The sequence below is a fragment of the Lolium rigidum genome, chromosome 4, assembly GCF_022539505.1.
Source record: "Lolium rigidum isolate FL_2022 chromosome 4, APGP_CSIRO_Lrig_0.1, whole genome shotgun sequence".
NCBI classification, from domain to species: Eukaryota; Viridiplantae; Streptophyta; class Magnoliopsida; order Poales; family Poaceae; genus Lolium; species Lolium rigidum.
In genome coordinates, this window is record NC_061511.1 from 9,355,358 (window position 1) to 9,373,551 (window position 18,194).

Genomic DNA, 18,194 nt, shown 5'->3' on the forward strand with positions numbered 1-18,194 from the left:
CAAAAAAACAACTGAATATTTTCCAGGGAGAGCAGGGGAATGTAAATACACATGGATGTACATTGCTGCTATTTTACCAATTGGTTTATCAGGAAGTACATGTGCGCTATAAACTCCAATTTATTTGGTATAGAGCCTTCCATGGTTCCTCCCCGTAACAGTGGCATTGGTTGTAGTAGACCCATGTTTTCGCTCTAATCCTAAATTACCAGTAATACACAGTAGCTTATTGTAATATGATCCGCTAGATAGAGAATACTTAAAATTTGCTTTTCTTCTGTGGTTGCTTCAACTAGTAGATACTGTTTGGGCTAAAGCTGATTAATTTATTACTTTGGATGGTTGAGTAGTCAGTGCCAATAGTGATAACCTGAAATGTGCTATCGAGTCATTGTTCGTATAGTTTGGAGCAGTCCTTGTCTAAGAGCATCTCTAGCCGATTTACGGGTTCGGGTTGAAAGTGGTGTAGAACAGAGACTGAACTCGCTGTTCGGTAAAAAAAAAAATCTCAGGGCCCCAAAAAATTTCACACTCGACCCCTACTAATACAGACCAAAGGCGATTTATATGCCCAAAACTGAACGGATTTCTCACCAATTCTCCAGCGCTGCTGTGTGCGACCACGACCAAGCTCGTGGCTGCAGGCGAGACGTGCGGCGGGCGGACACAGCAGGCTATGGCGCGACGTGGTGGTAGGCAGACTGCACAGCGTGGTGGCATGCGCGCGGCCAAGAGCAACAGCTACCAGCTGCATACGCGCGCGGCCAAGAGCAGCAGCTAGCAGCAGCAATGCGCGGCAGCATCAGTCTAAAGCTAGCATCAATTTCAGCTGTGGAGCACTAGGCCAAGCGGCAGCAGCAATCATGGCTGTGTCCGGCCGCGTCCGGCCAGGCCAGCCGGACCTACGCCTCATCGACTCCTCCGACGCTCGGCTCTTCCCTGTGCGCGACCGTCCTCGCCTGACCCCAAGCTCGCGGCTGCAGCTAGGGGTGTGGCCGCCGCCTTGCGCGGGGAGATCTAGGCGGCAGCGGCGCGGACAGTTCTTGTGAAGAAGATGATAATTTTTCGAATATTTCATTTTCAGTTTTAGTTTACAGGGTCTGTTCCGCGCTAACCGTTTTGCGACCTGTAAACACGTTTTCGGAAGACTGAACTCAAATTTTTCGGTTTACACTTTTACAGGTTCTGTTAGAGATGCTCTAAGTTCCGAAACTTGAGTTCTCTATTTTGTAGTTGGGCGATAGTACCTTGAGGATTTCTCTATTTTTTTTTGTGCTCTAGACAATTTTAGGGAAAATTATTCTTAAAAAAACATATACTGCTGCTATAGTACACCATTGTACTTTTAGAGGCCTGTTTTGGTATGCCTCCCATAAAAACCCTTTTACTTTTTTCCTAACATTTTGCATTTCAAGGAATCTACGATACACTATTAGAGTAGCTTTGCTTCTCTCATCTAGTTGTTTTCTTCTCCAAGTTAGCTCTACCATATCTATCACATTTTATTCATACTATATTCAATAATTCATACAATCACACAAATAGTACTTAAATTATTCATGCAATGAAACAAATAGTACTTAAATTATTCATACAATCAATCAAACAAATACTAGTAGTACTTAAATTATTCATACAACCAAACAAATCATACAATCACACAAATATAAATAAAATTATGCATTGTTGGCGGCTCCTCTCCTCGCCCACAAGTGCGTAGCTAGATCCGTCTTAAGTTGTACATGGACATCTCGAATTTCATTGTGCATATGAAGAAAATCGGAAAATTCTTGGGGTACATGCTCTACCTCAGCAAGTGGCCCTTGATAATCAAATGGTTGATCATCCTGTACAGGTTCGTCGCGCTCTCTCTCAATGATCATGTTGTGCATGATCACACATGCGTTCATCACCTCCCACATCCGAGACTCAGACCAAGTGAGAGCAGAGTACCTGACATTGGTGAAACGCTGCTGAAGCACCCCAAAAGCACGCTCAACATCCTTGCGTGCTGCTTCCTGGCATGTTGCAAAATAAGTTTCCATCTCGTTTGCTGGAGAGGGAATTGTCTTCACAAATGTAGCATACGTCGGGCAGATACCATCAGCTAGATAGTACCCCTTATTGTATGTGTGGCCGTTTACCTCAAAGTTCACGGTAGGAGCTTGTCCCTCAGCTAACCTGGCAAACACCGGAGAGCGCTGCAACATATTGATATCATTGTTTGTTCCTGCGATGCCAAAAAAATGCATGCCAAATCCAAAGGTCCTGGTCTGCCACCGCCTCAAGAATGACACCGCGATCTAGAGGGATGGGAGTCGGCTCGGGCGTGGGTAGGAGGCGGGAAATCGGTGTGTCTGGCTACCAGGTGGAGCGCACGCTCGTTTTCTGACGTGTCGTGAGGCGCCGACGAACCCGATTCGTGTCCTATGCGAAGGGGGCGGCACAAAAATACCGACGATTCTATTGGGCTCAAAAACTAGCCGACGACGTTTATGGCGCACCGGTGCGAGCCCAAAAACCATGCCGGCCCCCAAATCGCTATCGGGACCGCTATGGGGCGCACCGGTGAAGATGCTCTAAGGTAGAGCGATGGGCCTGATGATATATGTTTCCTACTTCCCTATGTATAGACTCTGTTTGCAATTTTTTTAATTGAATCGCAGATTACAGAAAGGTTCTTACAACACTTTCAAGATTCATGTTGGATATTTACTTCTATATTGTCTCAGAGTAAGAGCTGCCACACTCATATTTCGAGCCACCAATCAGAACTGAATTTCATGTTTAAATTGAAGTGTTGAAGCAAATCGTAATTTTACTGTCGGCGTGGGCTGACTTGTTTACGGCTGGTTGGGTTGGGCCGTCCGGGAATTCCCAACCAATTATTCGCAGCTCAGGCGACCCCCACGCCGCCGTTTTCCCCGTCGGCAGCCGCTAGACGGCGGCGACTCCAACCCGTTCCCCGCCGCCGGCCGCCACCCTTCCTAGCTCCCCAAATCCAAATCCCTCCTCCGTGGACCTCAAAGAAGCAAACCCCTCCTCCTTCATGGACCACGGCGGCGACGAGGAGGCCGCCCCCAACTCGAAGCGGGCGAAGCTCGCCGTGACCGGCAGCGAGGACCACCTGAGCGCGTTGCCCGACGACGTCCTTATCCACATCCTTCTCAAGCTCCGCGACACGGCCTTCGCTGCTCGGACCAGCATCCTCTCGAGCCGCTGGCGCCGCATGTGGACCCTCCTCCCGGAGATCCACTTCTCGGACGCCACCGACCCTCGCCGCATACGCCCCGCTCTCGCCGCCAACGAGGCGCCGGCCATCCTCCACCTAGCCGCCGTGGCCCAGGACGCCTCGCCCTATTCCGTGGCGGCCTGGCTCCAAACCGTCGCGCCCCGCCTCTCCGGGGATCTGATCTTTCGCAACATCATACGTAGCAGTAGCACGTCTGAAGAAAGAGGCGGCTTCGAGCTCCCATGCTTCCACAACGCCACCTCCATCAGGCTCGGCCTAGGGTTTCTTGGCCTCACCATGCCGGCCTCAGGTGTTTTCGCCCAGCTCATCGATCTCTGCCTGGATCACGTCTGGATATACAGTCCAGATCGACTCGCCGACGTTATTTCTTCGCGGCGGTGCCCAGCGCTGCAGAGACTGGCCATCCGTGATGCCAGATGCATGGGCAACGTCGCCATCCACTCGGGGTCGCTCCGGCAGATGGAGCTGAAGAATCTCAAAGGCTTCACCAGACTGACCATCCACTCAGAGTCTCTGCTCAAAATGGAGCTGAGCGATCTGCGCAACCATCAGCAGCTAACTGTCGCAGCGCCATCGCTTGAAGAGCTAACTTTGAGCTCCTGCCTTCTCGGCGGTCGCGGTCTGAGTCTGCTGGTTTCGAGCATCTCAGCTCCGCAGCTATTGGTGCTCAAGTGGAAGAAGAATACTTGGCATCCAAAATATTTCGAGCTTGGTGAGATGGTGCATCTCCATTGTCTGGACATCGATGTGTTTCTTCAATACGGAACGGATGACTTTATGGATGACACCGATTTCCTGATGGATGATGACATCGGTTTCCTGATGGATGACATTATTATGTACAATACCGACACCCTGATGCTGTTGCAGCGCTTCAAGGCCATACACAAGCTAAACCTCAGAGTGGACTATCTGCCGGTGAGTTATTCCGTCCTGATGTGGTACCTATTCCATCGTTGCAACATGCTAGCAAGTCAATACTCGACCGATGACAAGGCAAACAGAGAAACTTAGAGTTCAAGTGGAGTCTGTTTTGGATATAGCCATGCAAATTCTCACCCATTTAAACATGGCTCAGTTGTCTTCAATTTGTGAATAGCGTTTTCTACATTAAGTAAAACTGTAACATAATTGACACGACCGGGACCTGTTTTGCATGTGCTCGCTTACTAGTAGTTGCTCAAGGAGACATGAACCCTGAGGAGCTGCAATAAATCAAACAACCATGATCAATTTTGACAAGCTTTATTATCACTATCAAACTAATTCGTTAGCTTATAATAGCAACCATGTTTGTGTGCTAATCATTTTGTAAATAAGATGTTTGTGTCCTTCTGCGACTGTTTTATGTGATTCTTTTTCTGTGACTCTTATGAACGTGCAGTGCATGCGTGTCAATGAATACTTGATGGAGGACATAACAAGGCTCCCTGACATTACATTCTTGTCCATTGTTATAACGGCACACGCACATTCCTTTGGAGCCTGCTTGTTCCATGTCCTCAGGATGTGTACTGGTGTAAGAAAACTGGCGCTTGATACTCCTGGCCACTTTGACGTAAGCATATCCTTCAACTTCTTTACCTCTAATTTTTAAATTGTTAGTCTGTTACTTGAGTGATGCCACCTAGAAGCATTATGCATTTGCATTTCTTGGCACAGCTAGGCATGCTATGCTAGCTGCCGACTCCAGGTGGGGGTTGATGTTGGTACTCTGCTCTTTAAGTTTCACTATAGTATCTATTGTAATATATGGCTTATGTATCTCTCATTTACAACACTCTGCTCTTCAAGTTTGACAAAGTGGCAATACTACTTGAGTTGGTGGTATCATTTTTTCAAAGAATTTTATTATTGTTGGAAATTTCGAGCACTTTGTGGGAACTTGAGAATGTTTTGCTTTGTTTGCTTAATCTTGATAACATGATCAGAGTCAGCTTCTAAGAAAAATCTTTACTAAGCTTATGCCATGCAGTTTGTGAAGATTCCATAAAAAAAGAAGCCCTGGAACATATTTTAAACAAATGGGTCATCTTATATCTGTAGCACGATACCTCAGTCCTCGTGTGATTTTATAGTAATATCTTCTAATTTGCACAGCACAATCACAGTTTGTGCAATACATAAACATATTTCCATTTGTTATTTTCTCGACTTCTGGATGGCAAATTTTATGTCATTAAACCATATCAGTTAATCTTACTAGGTTGATATCCCCTGTTTCAGGAGGCCTGCCCATCAGATTGCCCTTGTGGTCAGCCACCAAACTGGAAATCTGAGGAGCTCATGCTGGATTGCCTCCAAGAAGCAGAAATCAGTAACCTGAGAGGAACTGAACATGAACTTGCTTTCATGGAGCGGTTGTTCAGCTGGGCAACGGTGCTAAAGCAGATGACAGTAACTTTCGATGAGTCAATCACTGAAAGCAGGGACATTAAGGAGTTCTGCCAGAAGTTACTGAGCATCTCCCCGCCAGAGGTATGTATGGGATTCTTCGTGTACCGCCATTCCGAGAAGATTTTGTATGTTCCAGTAGACTAGGACTCTGACACTGGTAGCTCATATTCTTTTGGGAGCAAGGTTCAACTGTTTCTGTTCCTGTTTGTTGAGTAATTGACATGTCAGGTCTGAAAGTAAAACTAATTCTCATGTCCTGTATTGTCCATCTTCGTTTCTAGAATGATGGCAGCATGTACTGCGATCAGTTCCTGATGTTAGCAGCTCTAGCTCTCATCCAAACGAACACTGTGATCTCTAGGGGAATCGCAATTTGCCACATGCAATTGAAATATCCTTCCACATTTATACATGGAATGAATGCCGTTTGGAGGGTGACATGGACTTGTGTTTCTATTTATTTTTCTGGGTGCATTGTATTCTCTTCTGCAACTTTGTTTCCGAACTAAGATACATGCGTTGCATTGCATGTATGTTGCAACAATACCTGCCAGCAGCTTGATGAAATGCCTCAACTATGAATCGGTAGTGTTGCACGGCTAGGTAGATCCCATAAGTATGCCATAGATTGGAGCATCTTCCTGTAGCCAAGGACATGTTTAAAAGGTATATACATGATAGTGGGAAAATAAATTAAACATATTGCAGCTATATCTATTTCCTTCTCATTTTCCTCATCTTTGGCCTGACTTCCTCCCCAATCTTCACAACAACAAAGAAGATCAGCCTGTATATCACCATCATCCCAAAGAGTATAAGAATGTCCACCCATTTGGAGTACCCCATCTCGACCTCCAGCTTCTCCTGCAGCACCTGAATGCCACTAATGGTCGTGTTGGCCTGAACCAGCTGATCGCTCGGGAAGGTCAGCCCCATGAACTCATTCTTGTACAACCCCTGCACCGCGTACTTGTGGAAGGAGATGTAGTAGAAAGGGTATTTCCACACCGGCTTAGGGAGCTCATGGGGGAGGCGAAAGAAGCCACCATTGAGCATCAATACTCCTTGCACCCCAGCCCCAACGATGATGCCCATCAGGAAGTCCGGAACGAGGGCGGCGATGATCATCATGATGCTCTCGACTAGCAACGTGCACATGCATAGGGTAATGACGAAGTAGGCGAAGTGGTCGGTCCCTTTGGTGAGCCCCGTCAGGTAGTACAGCATTGCGCCGGGGATCACGGCGATGAGGGCCAGGTATGGAGTGGCTGACAACGTATTTGAGATCACGAACTCTGCTACTCCATAGTGGCCACTCATCCTCTCCCTTTTGAATACCTGAGTTGTAAAGTAAAGAAGTGAACAACATAGTGAGTTAATTTGGGAGTAAATTCCATATGTCACTGAAAACTTTGTAAAATGTCCGTCTACATCTCAAATTTTTCCCAGATTCCAAATAGACTACCGGGTGCAAATACACCAATTCCATCATTAGTCGACTGTCAAGTGGTTGTAAATAAGATGGCATTGCCCTTAGTCTGTATACACCAGTTTATTTTAAAGGTGCACTAAACCATGATCCACTGTGAAATTGTTAGGCTAAAGTGTACGATGAAAGACTATTTCAAGTTAAGTAAGTGGACCCGATTTGTGTTATAGTTTGCTAATCAAGAAGGGTCCATAGTTCACTTATACATGCTGAAACTAGACATATTAACCACTAGAGGTGAAAAGTGACAGTGGATAATCCGAATTATCGATGCTCATATTAAAGAAACAAAAAATGGTTATGGAAATATCCAGAAATGAAATTGATGTGGAAAATATCCAGATTTATATTACATATAGAAGTACAAATGTGATATTGGTTACTGAAGAAAATATGGATGTGAAAGTGGATCTATCCATATCTGAATATAATTACGTTAGCGGATTAATTAGTGCTATTGCAATTCTACTTGATTGAAATGAAATAACCTTTATATCCTCTACGAAAGAGGGGAATCCTCCGATTGCCATGAAAGTTAGAAGTGCCGTCGTATACATTATTATTGAACATCTTGTCTGAAAAATATGAAAATGATCAGGTCTATTAATATGTATAAAACCTTTCGCATCATCAATAAATCATATTATTTACCTGGATAGAACTGTAACTGTTCCCAACTTGGTAGAAGATAGTGCCAAGACAAAGGCCAATGCCGACATAAACACCCAAACGCATCCAGTAGTATCCTATGTCCCTGTGCATATTCATGAATGACCTACTAGTAAGCACAAGGAGCTTCGTAGAGAAGCTAGCTTGTTCCCTCCTTCTGAAGGAAGCTCCTCCCTACGATATAACACGCATTAGAATAACAACAATGTTAGAGAATCACGTTGATGAATATGCTAGTGCGAGTCTGCAAAAATGGCACATCGTTGCTGACGAGATTCCCTGTTGCCGGCAACATTCCTCAGGCATCGGTTGCAGAGTTACGATTTTTCATATATATGTGTGATGCTAATTTCTTTCCATCATCATAATATAAAATTTTAAATTACTAAGTAGAGTACATAAGAAGAAAACTAAAGCTGATGCTTGAAACCCCAGCTCCAAATATAAAATAATTAATTACCTGAGAATCATTAGAAACTAGAAAGAATTTTTACATATTGTTACAATAACTATTGTCAATTGTCGTAGTTTGCACAAACGTGCACACACTAACACTGACAGAACCAATCTACCGGGGTGCCACAGTGGAGCACAGCCAGAATCAAACACCACCTAACCCTAGCCTCTAACCCAAATCGTACTGTATCTTCTATGTAGAAATATTTGAAAAAAATAAAATACTAAATATATGTTAACACAATTTGACGTAGATTCACCAAAATGGAAAGTCTCACATAATTTCTAGATTGGACTTTGCAAAGATAATAGTGTATGTTCTTTCAAAGTTACAATTGTCCTATATTTTGTAATGACAACAAATACAAGCTGTCCAAACTTGTGTTTTTACACACACAATTTTTAAGAAGAAATTAATCAAACCTCTATTCTCCATGCAAAGGTATACAAAAAAAGACTTTTCTGTAGATAACATAATAAGCAACTTACATTAATCTGCTTCATCTCAGCTATCTTGCTCACTGTTTTTTCCAAATAAGCAGGAGACTGGTATGCCTGTGTTAGAATATCAATTGCTTCGGCGGCAGTCTTTCTGGTAGCTTTTGAACTTTTCACAATTTTCTACATATCAGATCATATTAACTAAGTTACAACTTTTTTATTCACAACATGATACAAAAAGTGATAAAAAGAAGTACCTCATCAAAATCTTTGTTGATTGTCCTCAGGAAGTGGTCCGATGGGTTCCTCAAGTTCGGACAAGGGAAGCCGTTTTGAGTAAAGAACTACAATCAAAAGATACGACAGCGACACATATGTTCAATATTTGTAAGATCTCTTTGTAAACAAAATGTAGGTTGTAGTCCTCTTCCTATTCGAAATTTTTTTCGAGCTATATCTCAACTAGCTATGCTTTAAAAAAAATTCTAGTTATTAAGGCACTTGTAAGTAATGCAATAGTTACCAACATATAGGTTACCACAATACAAAAAGGACCAAAAAAATTTAAGAACAACCGGATGTGGCTTAGTTTTGAAGATCCAACGGTCACAAAATCGAGAGTAAAGGCATATCATAAATTAGCTTCAAGATTTGATATATAATCATTTTAAAATAAAAAAGTACTCCCTCCGTCCCATAACGTGTTATATTATGAGACGGGGGGAGTAGTATATAAGGCTCTCATTTCATCACCGGTGTTACCTATGAATCATGTATTGTTTGGGTTGTTGTATTTTCCCAAATGCACGCACGTTTGCCATCTATTTTGGTGCAGTTTTTTACATTATTAAATCCAAATGGCGTGGTATATTTGTTGGGTTGTTTGTGCCCAATTTTTTTATATGAACTAGTGAATAATGAATGTCCTACCAAGTTATATTTCATGGTTTCCATTTGCTTCATTACTTGTTGCGCCATACACTTGTTGTTGCCGGCTTTGTATGTTTAATTTTCGTTGTTTCCATTTGCCTTTTGAACATGTGGCACCAAGTTACTTTCTATTATGTCAAAGCCTACGCATCCTCTTACTTGGTAGGCCCAATTTTATTAGGATTGTAAGAATCTAGTTTTGTTTGAGGGGCACAAGAGGATGGAAGCTGCACCAGCCTAGAGCCAACACATTAATTGTGTGTGTTATGTCCAACCATTCTTGCCGAGAAAACACCTGTAGTTGAGCCGAGTAGTGGCCCATGCCCCAGAAGGTGAGCTTGTTTCGCTCAACGGCGCAACATGGATGGTTACAAGGGTGAGGCACATGCATTGCACGAAGCCAAGGAACATCTCTTGCTTGTTGCATGCGGAACCAGTGTCCGATGAGAGGGAGAGACCATAAAAATGTCGTTGTGTTGAACCTTTGGTTTTCGTACACCCAATTGTGTGTATAATTGGACGTATGGGGCCTAGATAGGTTGGTCCACTAGTTTGTTTGTGCAGACGGTTTTCTTTACCCGATATTATAGATGGCCCTTTGTGTGTACTATTTTTTGTTGCTGTCTTATACTCCTTCCATTCCCTGATAATTGAGGTTCTAGTTTTGTCTTAAGTCAAGCTAATTTAAGTTTGACCAAATTTGTACAGAAATATATCAACATCTACATCTCTAACTTAGTTTATTAGATTAATCATACACTATATGTTCATATAAGTTTAATTATTGACACATTTATCTATAAGTTTGGTCAAACTTGGACAAAATTTGACTTAGAAAAACCTAAAATTTTAATTATTTTGGAACGGAAGGAGTGCATTGTATAAGAAAAACTCTATATAGCAGATTCCGTAAAACACCCCATCTTCTAATTTGTTTTGGCCTAAAGGATGAGGTGAAAAATCCCAATAATTGATCATCTATCTCATCTTCTATCACTGAGCATTTTAGAGAATCCTTAGGACACGTACAATTCAAGGTGCTTACAGAGGAGCTTACAAGGATTTTGTTTAAGCACTAGTAGTGCTTATTTATACAGGAAAGATTCTTAACTAGGAACCTCTTCTATATGAAAAATAGCTAGTGCTTAAGGGAAAGTTTTGTTTATCTCTATAAGCTAGCATCCACTAAGCTTGCATTTTACATGACGTAAAGATATCCCTCTAGAGAGGTGTAAGTTTTAGGCCCCCTTTGGAACGCAAGAATTTAAAACACATGAATAGGAAAAATGCAGGAATTGAGTTACAATGTATCCTGAACTTTTACATGAACCATAACCTTAAGAAAACTATAAAAATGTTAGTTTGACATCACACAGGAAAAACACACGAATCTTAGACATAAGGAAATGAAAACATGAGCTGAGACCTCATGTTAGTTTGCCTCTAAAATTCTTATGGAATATCCTATTTCATAGGAGTTTCAAAGAGATCTTAGATTTCTATTCCTTTGTTCCAAACAACATCAGATGATTTTTTCAAATAAGATTATTCTATCCTCCAAAATTTCTATGTTTTTTCCTTTGTTACAAACATGCCCTTTAGGGAATCTTGTATGTATGGGAGTGCCCCATATATAGACTCAAAAAAATACTTTTAAGGGTCCTCTGAAATAATTATAGGGGGTTAATTCGAAAATGAGAAGACGAGAGCAAATGGAGAAGAGATGCTCACCTCGGTGGCATGAGCTGCTTCTCCAAAGAAGACGGTCCTGCCGTAGGCAAGCAGGCAGAGGCTGTGGAAGAGCTCGAAGACGTCGCCGCTGGGCTGGTGCACAGCGGCGACTACGGTCATGCCCTCCCTGGCGGCGATCCTGGCGATGTGGCTCATGACGTGGTAGGAGGCAGCGCTGTCGAGCCCGCTGGTGGGCTCGTCCAGGAACAGCAGCCGGGGGCGTGTGAGCATCTCGATGCAGATGGTGAGCCGCTTCCGCTGCCCACCGCTTATGCCCTTGGTAATCCGCCCTCCGATGCGCGTGTCCATGGCGTCGCTGAGGCCCATCTCGCGGATCACGCGCTCCGCGTGCACGCGCTTCTTCGCTGCGGGGACTGTCTCCGGCAGCTGCAGCTGCGCCGAGTAGTAGACGGCCTCCCGTACCGAGAGCGTAGACATCAGCATGATTTCTTGGGTCACATAAGCCTGATGAAGTTCAAGTGTAAGTTTGGGCATCGATCTTTTTAGAACAATGCAGGAAAATGCATGTATATTAAGAAATAAAAAGGGGCAAAAATGGCCAAAGTACAGTTAATAACAAATTAAGATTACAACCTAGAGAACCACAAAACAATCCAGACTAGCAAAACTAGAAGGTACCCTTCACAACAGAAACCATAACACTCGAGAAATAGCAGAGAAAAGATTTCGTATAAGGGATCTGTTGTCTTACCGAGGTTCCAAAGGCAAGTTTCTCCCGGCGTCCATTGATTAGAATCTCCCCAGCTTCATTAATCCCGGGACCTAATCTTCCTGTGATCCGTGAAACTTTCGACTGTTAAAACCAGGGAATGAGGTAAACTATTCTGGTAGTATCTCCAGTACTTATATTAGATTGTTGATGTTTTGTCCTGTCAGGTTGTTTTCTCAGTAACATGTCATAGGTGAAGACTGAAGAGCAACAGTTGGCTGCATGTCCTAAGGGCATCTCCAACCGGGTGACCCATCCCGCGCCCGCGCGTCCGGATGGGTCGAAACGGACAAAACCGCGGCCCAGCGCGCGGACCCATCCCTAAAACGGATGGCCGCGGCGTCCGGGACGATCCAAACCCGGCCCAAATCTTGGACGAGTTTGCGTGGCCACGGACGCGAAAGGCTGGTCGCTCGCGTCCTCCTTTGTCCGCCCCTGGCCCGCCTGTCTGCCTTCCAAAACACAAGCCCGTCGCCCACATCTCCCCACCGCTCCGCCGCCACCCACGGACCGGCGATTTGGGAGCGCGTCGCCGCCGGCCATCGTCGTCGAGACGCCGGCAAGCGGGGCGGAAGCATAGGTCGAGGTCCCGCGCTGCTTTCGCCGCGTCGTAGCAGAGTCGGAGGACGCCGCCGCCGGCGCTGTTGTCCTCTCACCGTCGCGACACCTCCCGCCGTTCGCAGCTTCGCCGTTTCCGCCGTAGGTGAGCTCTCGTGCACTATGTGTCCAGACCGGACGTCGTCTGAGACGGCCGCTTCTGCAGGTCCCTACAGAAGCATTTGGATCGCCTCCGCCTGCGAGATGTTCGGTCAAATGCTCGAACTAAAATGTGTCCCTTTTCAGATCATGGTGGACAGCGACGACGAGTACTATTTCAAGAACTTCATCGACACGTCGTCAGAAGAGGAGTCCGACGACGAATTTTTCACGGATGCTGCGCTGCTCATCCACGAGCACGTCGTCTCGCAAATCCCCGTGCATCGGGGGTCCTTGCCGGGGCGCGCGGCCGCCTTGGACCGCAAAGAGAACGCGGCCACGACCAGCTCTACAACGACTACTTCAAACCCAAGCCATTGTTCGTGCCGTCCATGTTTCGCCGTCGTTTTCGGATGACCAGGCCGCTGTTCCGCCGGATAATGGATGCTCGTGAAGATCTACGACGACTACTTCGTGCGAAAGTGGATGCAATTGGCAAGGTAGGCCTCTCTTCGTACCGAAATGCACGGCAGCGATTAGGATGCTCGCATATGGCGTTGCCGGTGATTTCGTAGATGAGTACACGCGCATGAGTGAGTCAACCGGCTTGGAATCGATGTACATGTTCTGCGGAGCTGTGATCGGTTCGTTCGGAGAACGAGTACCTCCGGCAACCTAATGCGAGAGGACACGGCTCGTCTGTTGTCGATCAACGCTTGCAGGGGTTTTCCTGGGATGCTTGGCAGCATAGACTGCATGCATTGGGAGTGGAAGAACTGCCCCTTTGGTTGGCAGGGGGTATACAGCGGCCATTCTGAGGGGTGCACAGTCATTTTTGAAGCTGTTGCTTCCCATGACACATGGATTTGGCACTCATTCTTCGGAATGGCTGGCTCGCACAATGACATCAATGTGCTGCAGCGCTCTCCGGTGTTTGATAGGCTAGCGTACGGTCGGTCCCACGATGTGGATTTTGAGATCAATGGCCACCACTACACGAAGGGGTACTACCTTGCTGATGGTATCTATCCACCTTGGGCTACACTCGTGAAGACAATCCGAAACCCCAACTCAGAGCAGGAGGCAAGGTTTGCCAAAGAGCAGGAGGCAGCCCGGAAAGATGTCGAGCGAGCGTTTGGCATCCTCCAAGCTCGTTGGGCTATCGTCGGACACCTGCCGCAGCCTCGGGATGTGCAAACTCGTGGGAGGTGATGACCACTTGTGTAATCATGCATAACATGATTGTTGAGGTAGAGCGGGATGATTCACTCTTTGATAATGAATGGGAAGGCCAAGGAGAGTTGGTTACTCCTCAGCAAGGTGCTCCGGCATCATTCCAGGACATTCTTCATGCGCACCATGAAATTCGAGATCTAGCTGTACACAACCAGCTTCAGGCTGATTTGGTGGAGCACATGTGGCAGCACGTAGGCAACAATGCTGCAAACAACAATGATGAAGGAACTCCTGAAGCCTAGAGCATTTGTATCGTTTTTTTATTTTATTTGAATAATACTTTATGCTTGATTACATGGACTATGTAATGTGTAATACATTTTGAGCATTTGTACTATTTTATATATTTTCTATAATATTTTTTTGCGTTTTTCTAGTGAATTTACAAGAAAAACATACCATAGGGCGCCGCGACCCAAATCTGCCGCGTTGGGCGCACCGCGTGACCCAAACGGACGCGCGGACGCGGGGCGCTGTCCGAGCGTCCGCTCGGGCACGCAAACGGCCCAAAACGGACGGCCCAGCGCGTCCGTTTGGATCGCCCGGTTGAAGATGCCCTAACTTCTAAGCGAAGACTGAAGACTTGAAGAGCAACAGCCGGCGAGGTCGAACCTGCGAGCGCGTCAAGAAGTGTGGTCTTGCCGCAGCCCGACGGCCCCATGATGGCGAGCACCTCCCCCGGCGCAGCGTGCCCGCTGATCCCGCTCAGGATGCTCACCGGCTCTTGCCCGTAGGAGCCGTCCACCGTGACGCAGACGTCCTCCCACGTCAGGAGCACGCCGGGATCGTCTTCCATGGCCGCCCTTACCGCTGGCGACGGCGCCTCTATGAGTACGCCGTCAAACCTGGCCGGCGCCGGTGACGGGCTTGGCGTAGGCGCCCACTGCGGCAGCGTCGACGGCGGGATCACCATGACAGATGGGTCGCTCGCTCGCTCAGTTTGCTTGCTTGGTTTTGTGGCGCCGATGCTGGTACTGTTGACATGGGATTTGGCTTGGCGCGATTGGGTTTAAATAGGTAGGCCTCAACTCGACCGGGAACTCCAAGCGTGACAGGGATGCAGGGTACCATATGGAAAGCTGTTGCTTCAGGTCTCCCATCTACGGAGTATACCATTGCCTCGTTTTCATAGTCAAGATTTAACTTGCCACGTCATCCGTGACTTCCTTTGCCGTTAACGGCTAGCTCGTCACCTGTGAAGCGAAGAGGAAAACAAAGCATATGTGTCTACTTAAACAATGGAGGTGACTAGATAGCACAAACCAGTGGGCTTGTTGCTCTTCCACAACCCTCTTCCATCCACGCCCCCAAAAAAATTAAATACATAACGCACAAAGAGAAGGAAACTCAAAAGGGAGGGTGAGCTACATTAAATTTTTATTTAAAAAAATTCAAAATTATGTCACAAAGTTTCAAAAAAATCTGAAACAAAATTTTAGGGGTAACCAATGGTGTGTACTACATACATGCAAAATCTCAATACAAACCACTTTGTACTCTAAGCTACACAAAAATAACAAAATATGAAACTTTTTATAGTGAATAGTGCACATTTTAACACAACAAAATTTGTCAGATTTTATATCAAATATTGCACATTTTAACACAATATTCTAATATAATAGTGCACATATCCAAATGTTCCCAGGTGTAGGAACTATAGGAACTAGGAGGTACACAATTACAATATCGATAATGCAACTTGGAAACTAATTCCACTCGTGACAAATTCATGTGGTTGTAAAATTTGTGGAGATTTTTTACAAACCACGCTTCTAATTTTTCGACAAAGCGTGGTTTGTGGAGATTTTTTACAAACTCACAAAAAATACCTTCAACAAAACCATTGTTAGACACAACCAACTAAGGTTAGATCTTGAGTTTTCACCTAGTAAGTTTAGATTTTAAATTTTTCCTATGCTGTCACCCCCACTTGTTAATGCCGCTACACCAAGTTACAAATCACCAAGCCAAATCTCATCACCACCATAACTCGAACCACCATTACCAATCTTCATATCTTGGTATCCATACAATTCTCCGTGACTGACTTCACTATGGAACTAAGGACATGTTCCACGATGGTACATCGCTCCCTCTGAAACCTAACGGTCGGAAAAAACATCGTTGCGTGCGACCGAGTACCATCCGATCCACCATTCTCCGGCATGTCGTCCATTGGATTTCGCAGGCGCCACTCTCGTCAGATCGATGAAGACATACAATAAACAGTTCTTCATCATCGTGATGGAGATCCTAGGACCACCGTCTTTATTCAGGAGAACCAGTGGCCCCCACGCCGCCGCTCGCCGGCTCACCCCCTCCGACGGAAGAGGAGGCAAGCCAATGCATGAACTGCCCTCTCGCACTAACCCGCTGGTCTCAGCCCCGAGCAAGATGCCCAACACGATATTGCAGCGAGATTGACAACATCTACCGCGCCGCCTCCCACGCATCTCCGGAAGACCGATGGGCACACCGAGAAGATGGATCAAGGTGGAAGCCTAGATCCACAGCCACGGCATCAACCCATGTCTAGACGTCAAGGGGAGCCCCCGCCGCCATTTCTTTCACTTGTAAGGATGTTCTTGTAAGAGTTAGTTTCGGATAATACATTGTGTCTTTTAGCAACAAAAAAATGGAACTACTGTAACTATTGCGGTGCCCGAGCCTCGTGCGATCGACTTGTAAGAAACAATTCACCCGAGTCCCGAGAACCACCTATACGGTCATACGGAGTACATGAGTGAGCAGCCCGCGTCCAAAATCCTCTGCCTCTTGCTCCACGAGGTACCACCGAACGCCGTCTCCGGGAAGGCGACCTGGGCCAACGCCTGCCACACCGTCCCCTCGAGGGCCCTAGGTCCAGCACCGACATCGCCGTCCTCGTTGCAGAGCACGAACACGTGGTGCGCCCTTCCTCCCAGTGAGGCCAACTCCGCCCTCAGCGTCCTCAGCCCGAGGCCGCGGAACGCTCCGGCGAGGCCCGTGAATAGGCCCGGCCGGTCGTCGCAGCTGACGGTGGCGCGAATGCACGTGGTCCGGTCGTCGCTGCCGGCGGTGTAGCAACGGACTGTGATCTCGTTGGCCTCCGGAGGAATGGGCGTCAGCGGTTGTGTGGCGGTTTCGGCTGCCTTCCTCTTGAGGTGCCTCACTTGGCTCACCACACTGCTTAACAAGGTGGCCTTGTCCATCTGCTCAGAAGGTTATAAGATAAACACTGTTATTGCCATTTCTTTAACAGCTGAACCGATCTTGTTTCAGCTGCAAATTCAGGTAGTACTTTGTTCATCTGATTTTAGGGATTGCATATGTCGCTTTGGCAATTTTTGTGAAGTCTGAACTCGAACGGATATGACATCAAAATGCTAGGAGACAGAGTTGCTGCAATGCAAAGTTGCGAACCTGGTTAGCATCGGGCATCATTCTCCTGAGCGTAGCCAGATGACCATTGATCCTCTCCCGCCGCCGCCTTTCGGCCTCGCTGTGGACCTTCAGGGACCTCGCCTCCGTCTCGCTCCGCCCCGAGGACGACGACAGCTCCTCGGAGGAGGCTGACGCGTAGAAGCCGTCGACGCCATTTCTCCTCACTAGCTAGTGAGATCTGGAGCAGCACTTCAACAAGAATCAACAAGTCTCTATTCCCTCTCTCTCAATTCTAATGAGACACACTAAAGGATTGACCAATGCACAGTCGCCTGAAGTTGATATGAGCAGAGTGTGGTGAAGGAAGTGAGAAGAGCTACATTGGTGCAGGAAGAATGATATGGATGGATATGGCTGTGAGAGCTACACCTCATGGTATAATGTGGACGTGTTCCTTATATAATTGGACAACCACCAGCCCCGCCCAAGGACATCGTTTTTCCACATTGGTTCCCCACCAGGGGTTGCTTCTTTGGACCGGCATTGCACCCTACGTCAATAATCGTCCATCTTGGGACTGTCTAGTCGTCAATGAGTGCAGTGCAGAGATCGGCCTGCCATCACTGAATTTTACTGCGCCTGTTCACACGTGCAACTTTCTTTTTTCCGAATCGGATCAGATACTTTGCGGTTAAGAACATATGCTACGGGAGAGACTTGTATAGGATCTCTCCATTAGGTAGGATCATAGGATCAACCTAAAAAAAACATACTTTGAACAGGCGAAAAAATCTGAAAAT

General features: G+C 46.2%; 2 protein-coding genes across 2 annotated transcripts; both read right to left on the reverse strand.

The window, feature by feature from the left end:
• Positions 1-6,364: 6,364 nt before the first annotated feature.
• On the reverse strand, positions 6,365-14,941 carry LOC124646661 (ABC transporter G family member 1-like). The gene is made up of 8 exons (XM_047186750.1): positions 14,641-14,941; positions 12,079-12,158; positions 11,367-11,831; positions 8,963-9,049; positions 8,754-8,885; positions 7,791-7,982; positions 7,628-7,714; positions 6,365-6,988 (listed from the first exon to the last, which is right to left on the reverse strand). Exons 1-8 carry the CDS (start codon positions 14,939-14,941, stop codon positions 6,365-6,367), a joined length of 1,968 nt encoding a protein of 655 aa, XP_047042706.1.
• Positions 14,942-16,757: 1,816 nt separating this feature from the next.
• On the reverse strand, positions 16,758-17,828 carry LOC124646662 (transcription factor bHLH106-like). The gene is made up of 3 exons (XM_047186751.1): positions 17,721-17,828; positions 17,434-17,622; positions 16,758-17,222 (listed from the first exon to the last, which is right to left on the reverse strand). Exons 1-3 carry the CDS (start codon positions 17,826-17,828, stop codon positions 16,758-16,760), a joined length of 762 nt encoding a protein of 253 aa, XP_047042707.1.
• Between the last annotated feature and the right edge of the window lie 366 nt (positions 17,829-18,194).

Excerpts from the sequence above, each read along its gene's own strand:
- LOC124646662 (XM_047186751.1), bottom strand. The coding sequence starts at position 17,828 with ATGAGGTGTAGCTCTCACAGCCATATCCATCCATATCATTCTTCCTGC. Across the intron at positions 17,623-17,720 it reads CATATCAACTTCAGGCGACT|CTAGTGAGGAGAAATGGCGT; the intron begins GTGCATTGGTCA and ends AGATCTCACTAG. Across the intron at positions 17,223-17,433 it reads TGATGCCCGATGCTAACCAG|ATGGACAAGGCCACCTTGTT; the intron begins GTTCGCAACTTT and ends CCTTCTGAGCAG.
- LOC124646661 (XM_047186750.1), bottom strand. The coding sequence starts at position 14,941 with ATGGTGATCCCGCCGTCGACGCTGCCGCAGTGGGCGCCTACGCCAAGC. Across the intron at positions 8,886-8,962 it reads TCAACAAAGATTTTGATGAG|AAAATTGTGAAAAGTTCAAA; the intron begins GTACTTCTTTTT and ends TCTGATATGTAG. Across the intron at positions 7,983-8,753 it reads CTGAGATGAAGCAGATTAAT|GGAGGAGCTTCCTTCAGAAG; the intron begins GTAAGTTGCTTA and ends GTTATATCGTAG.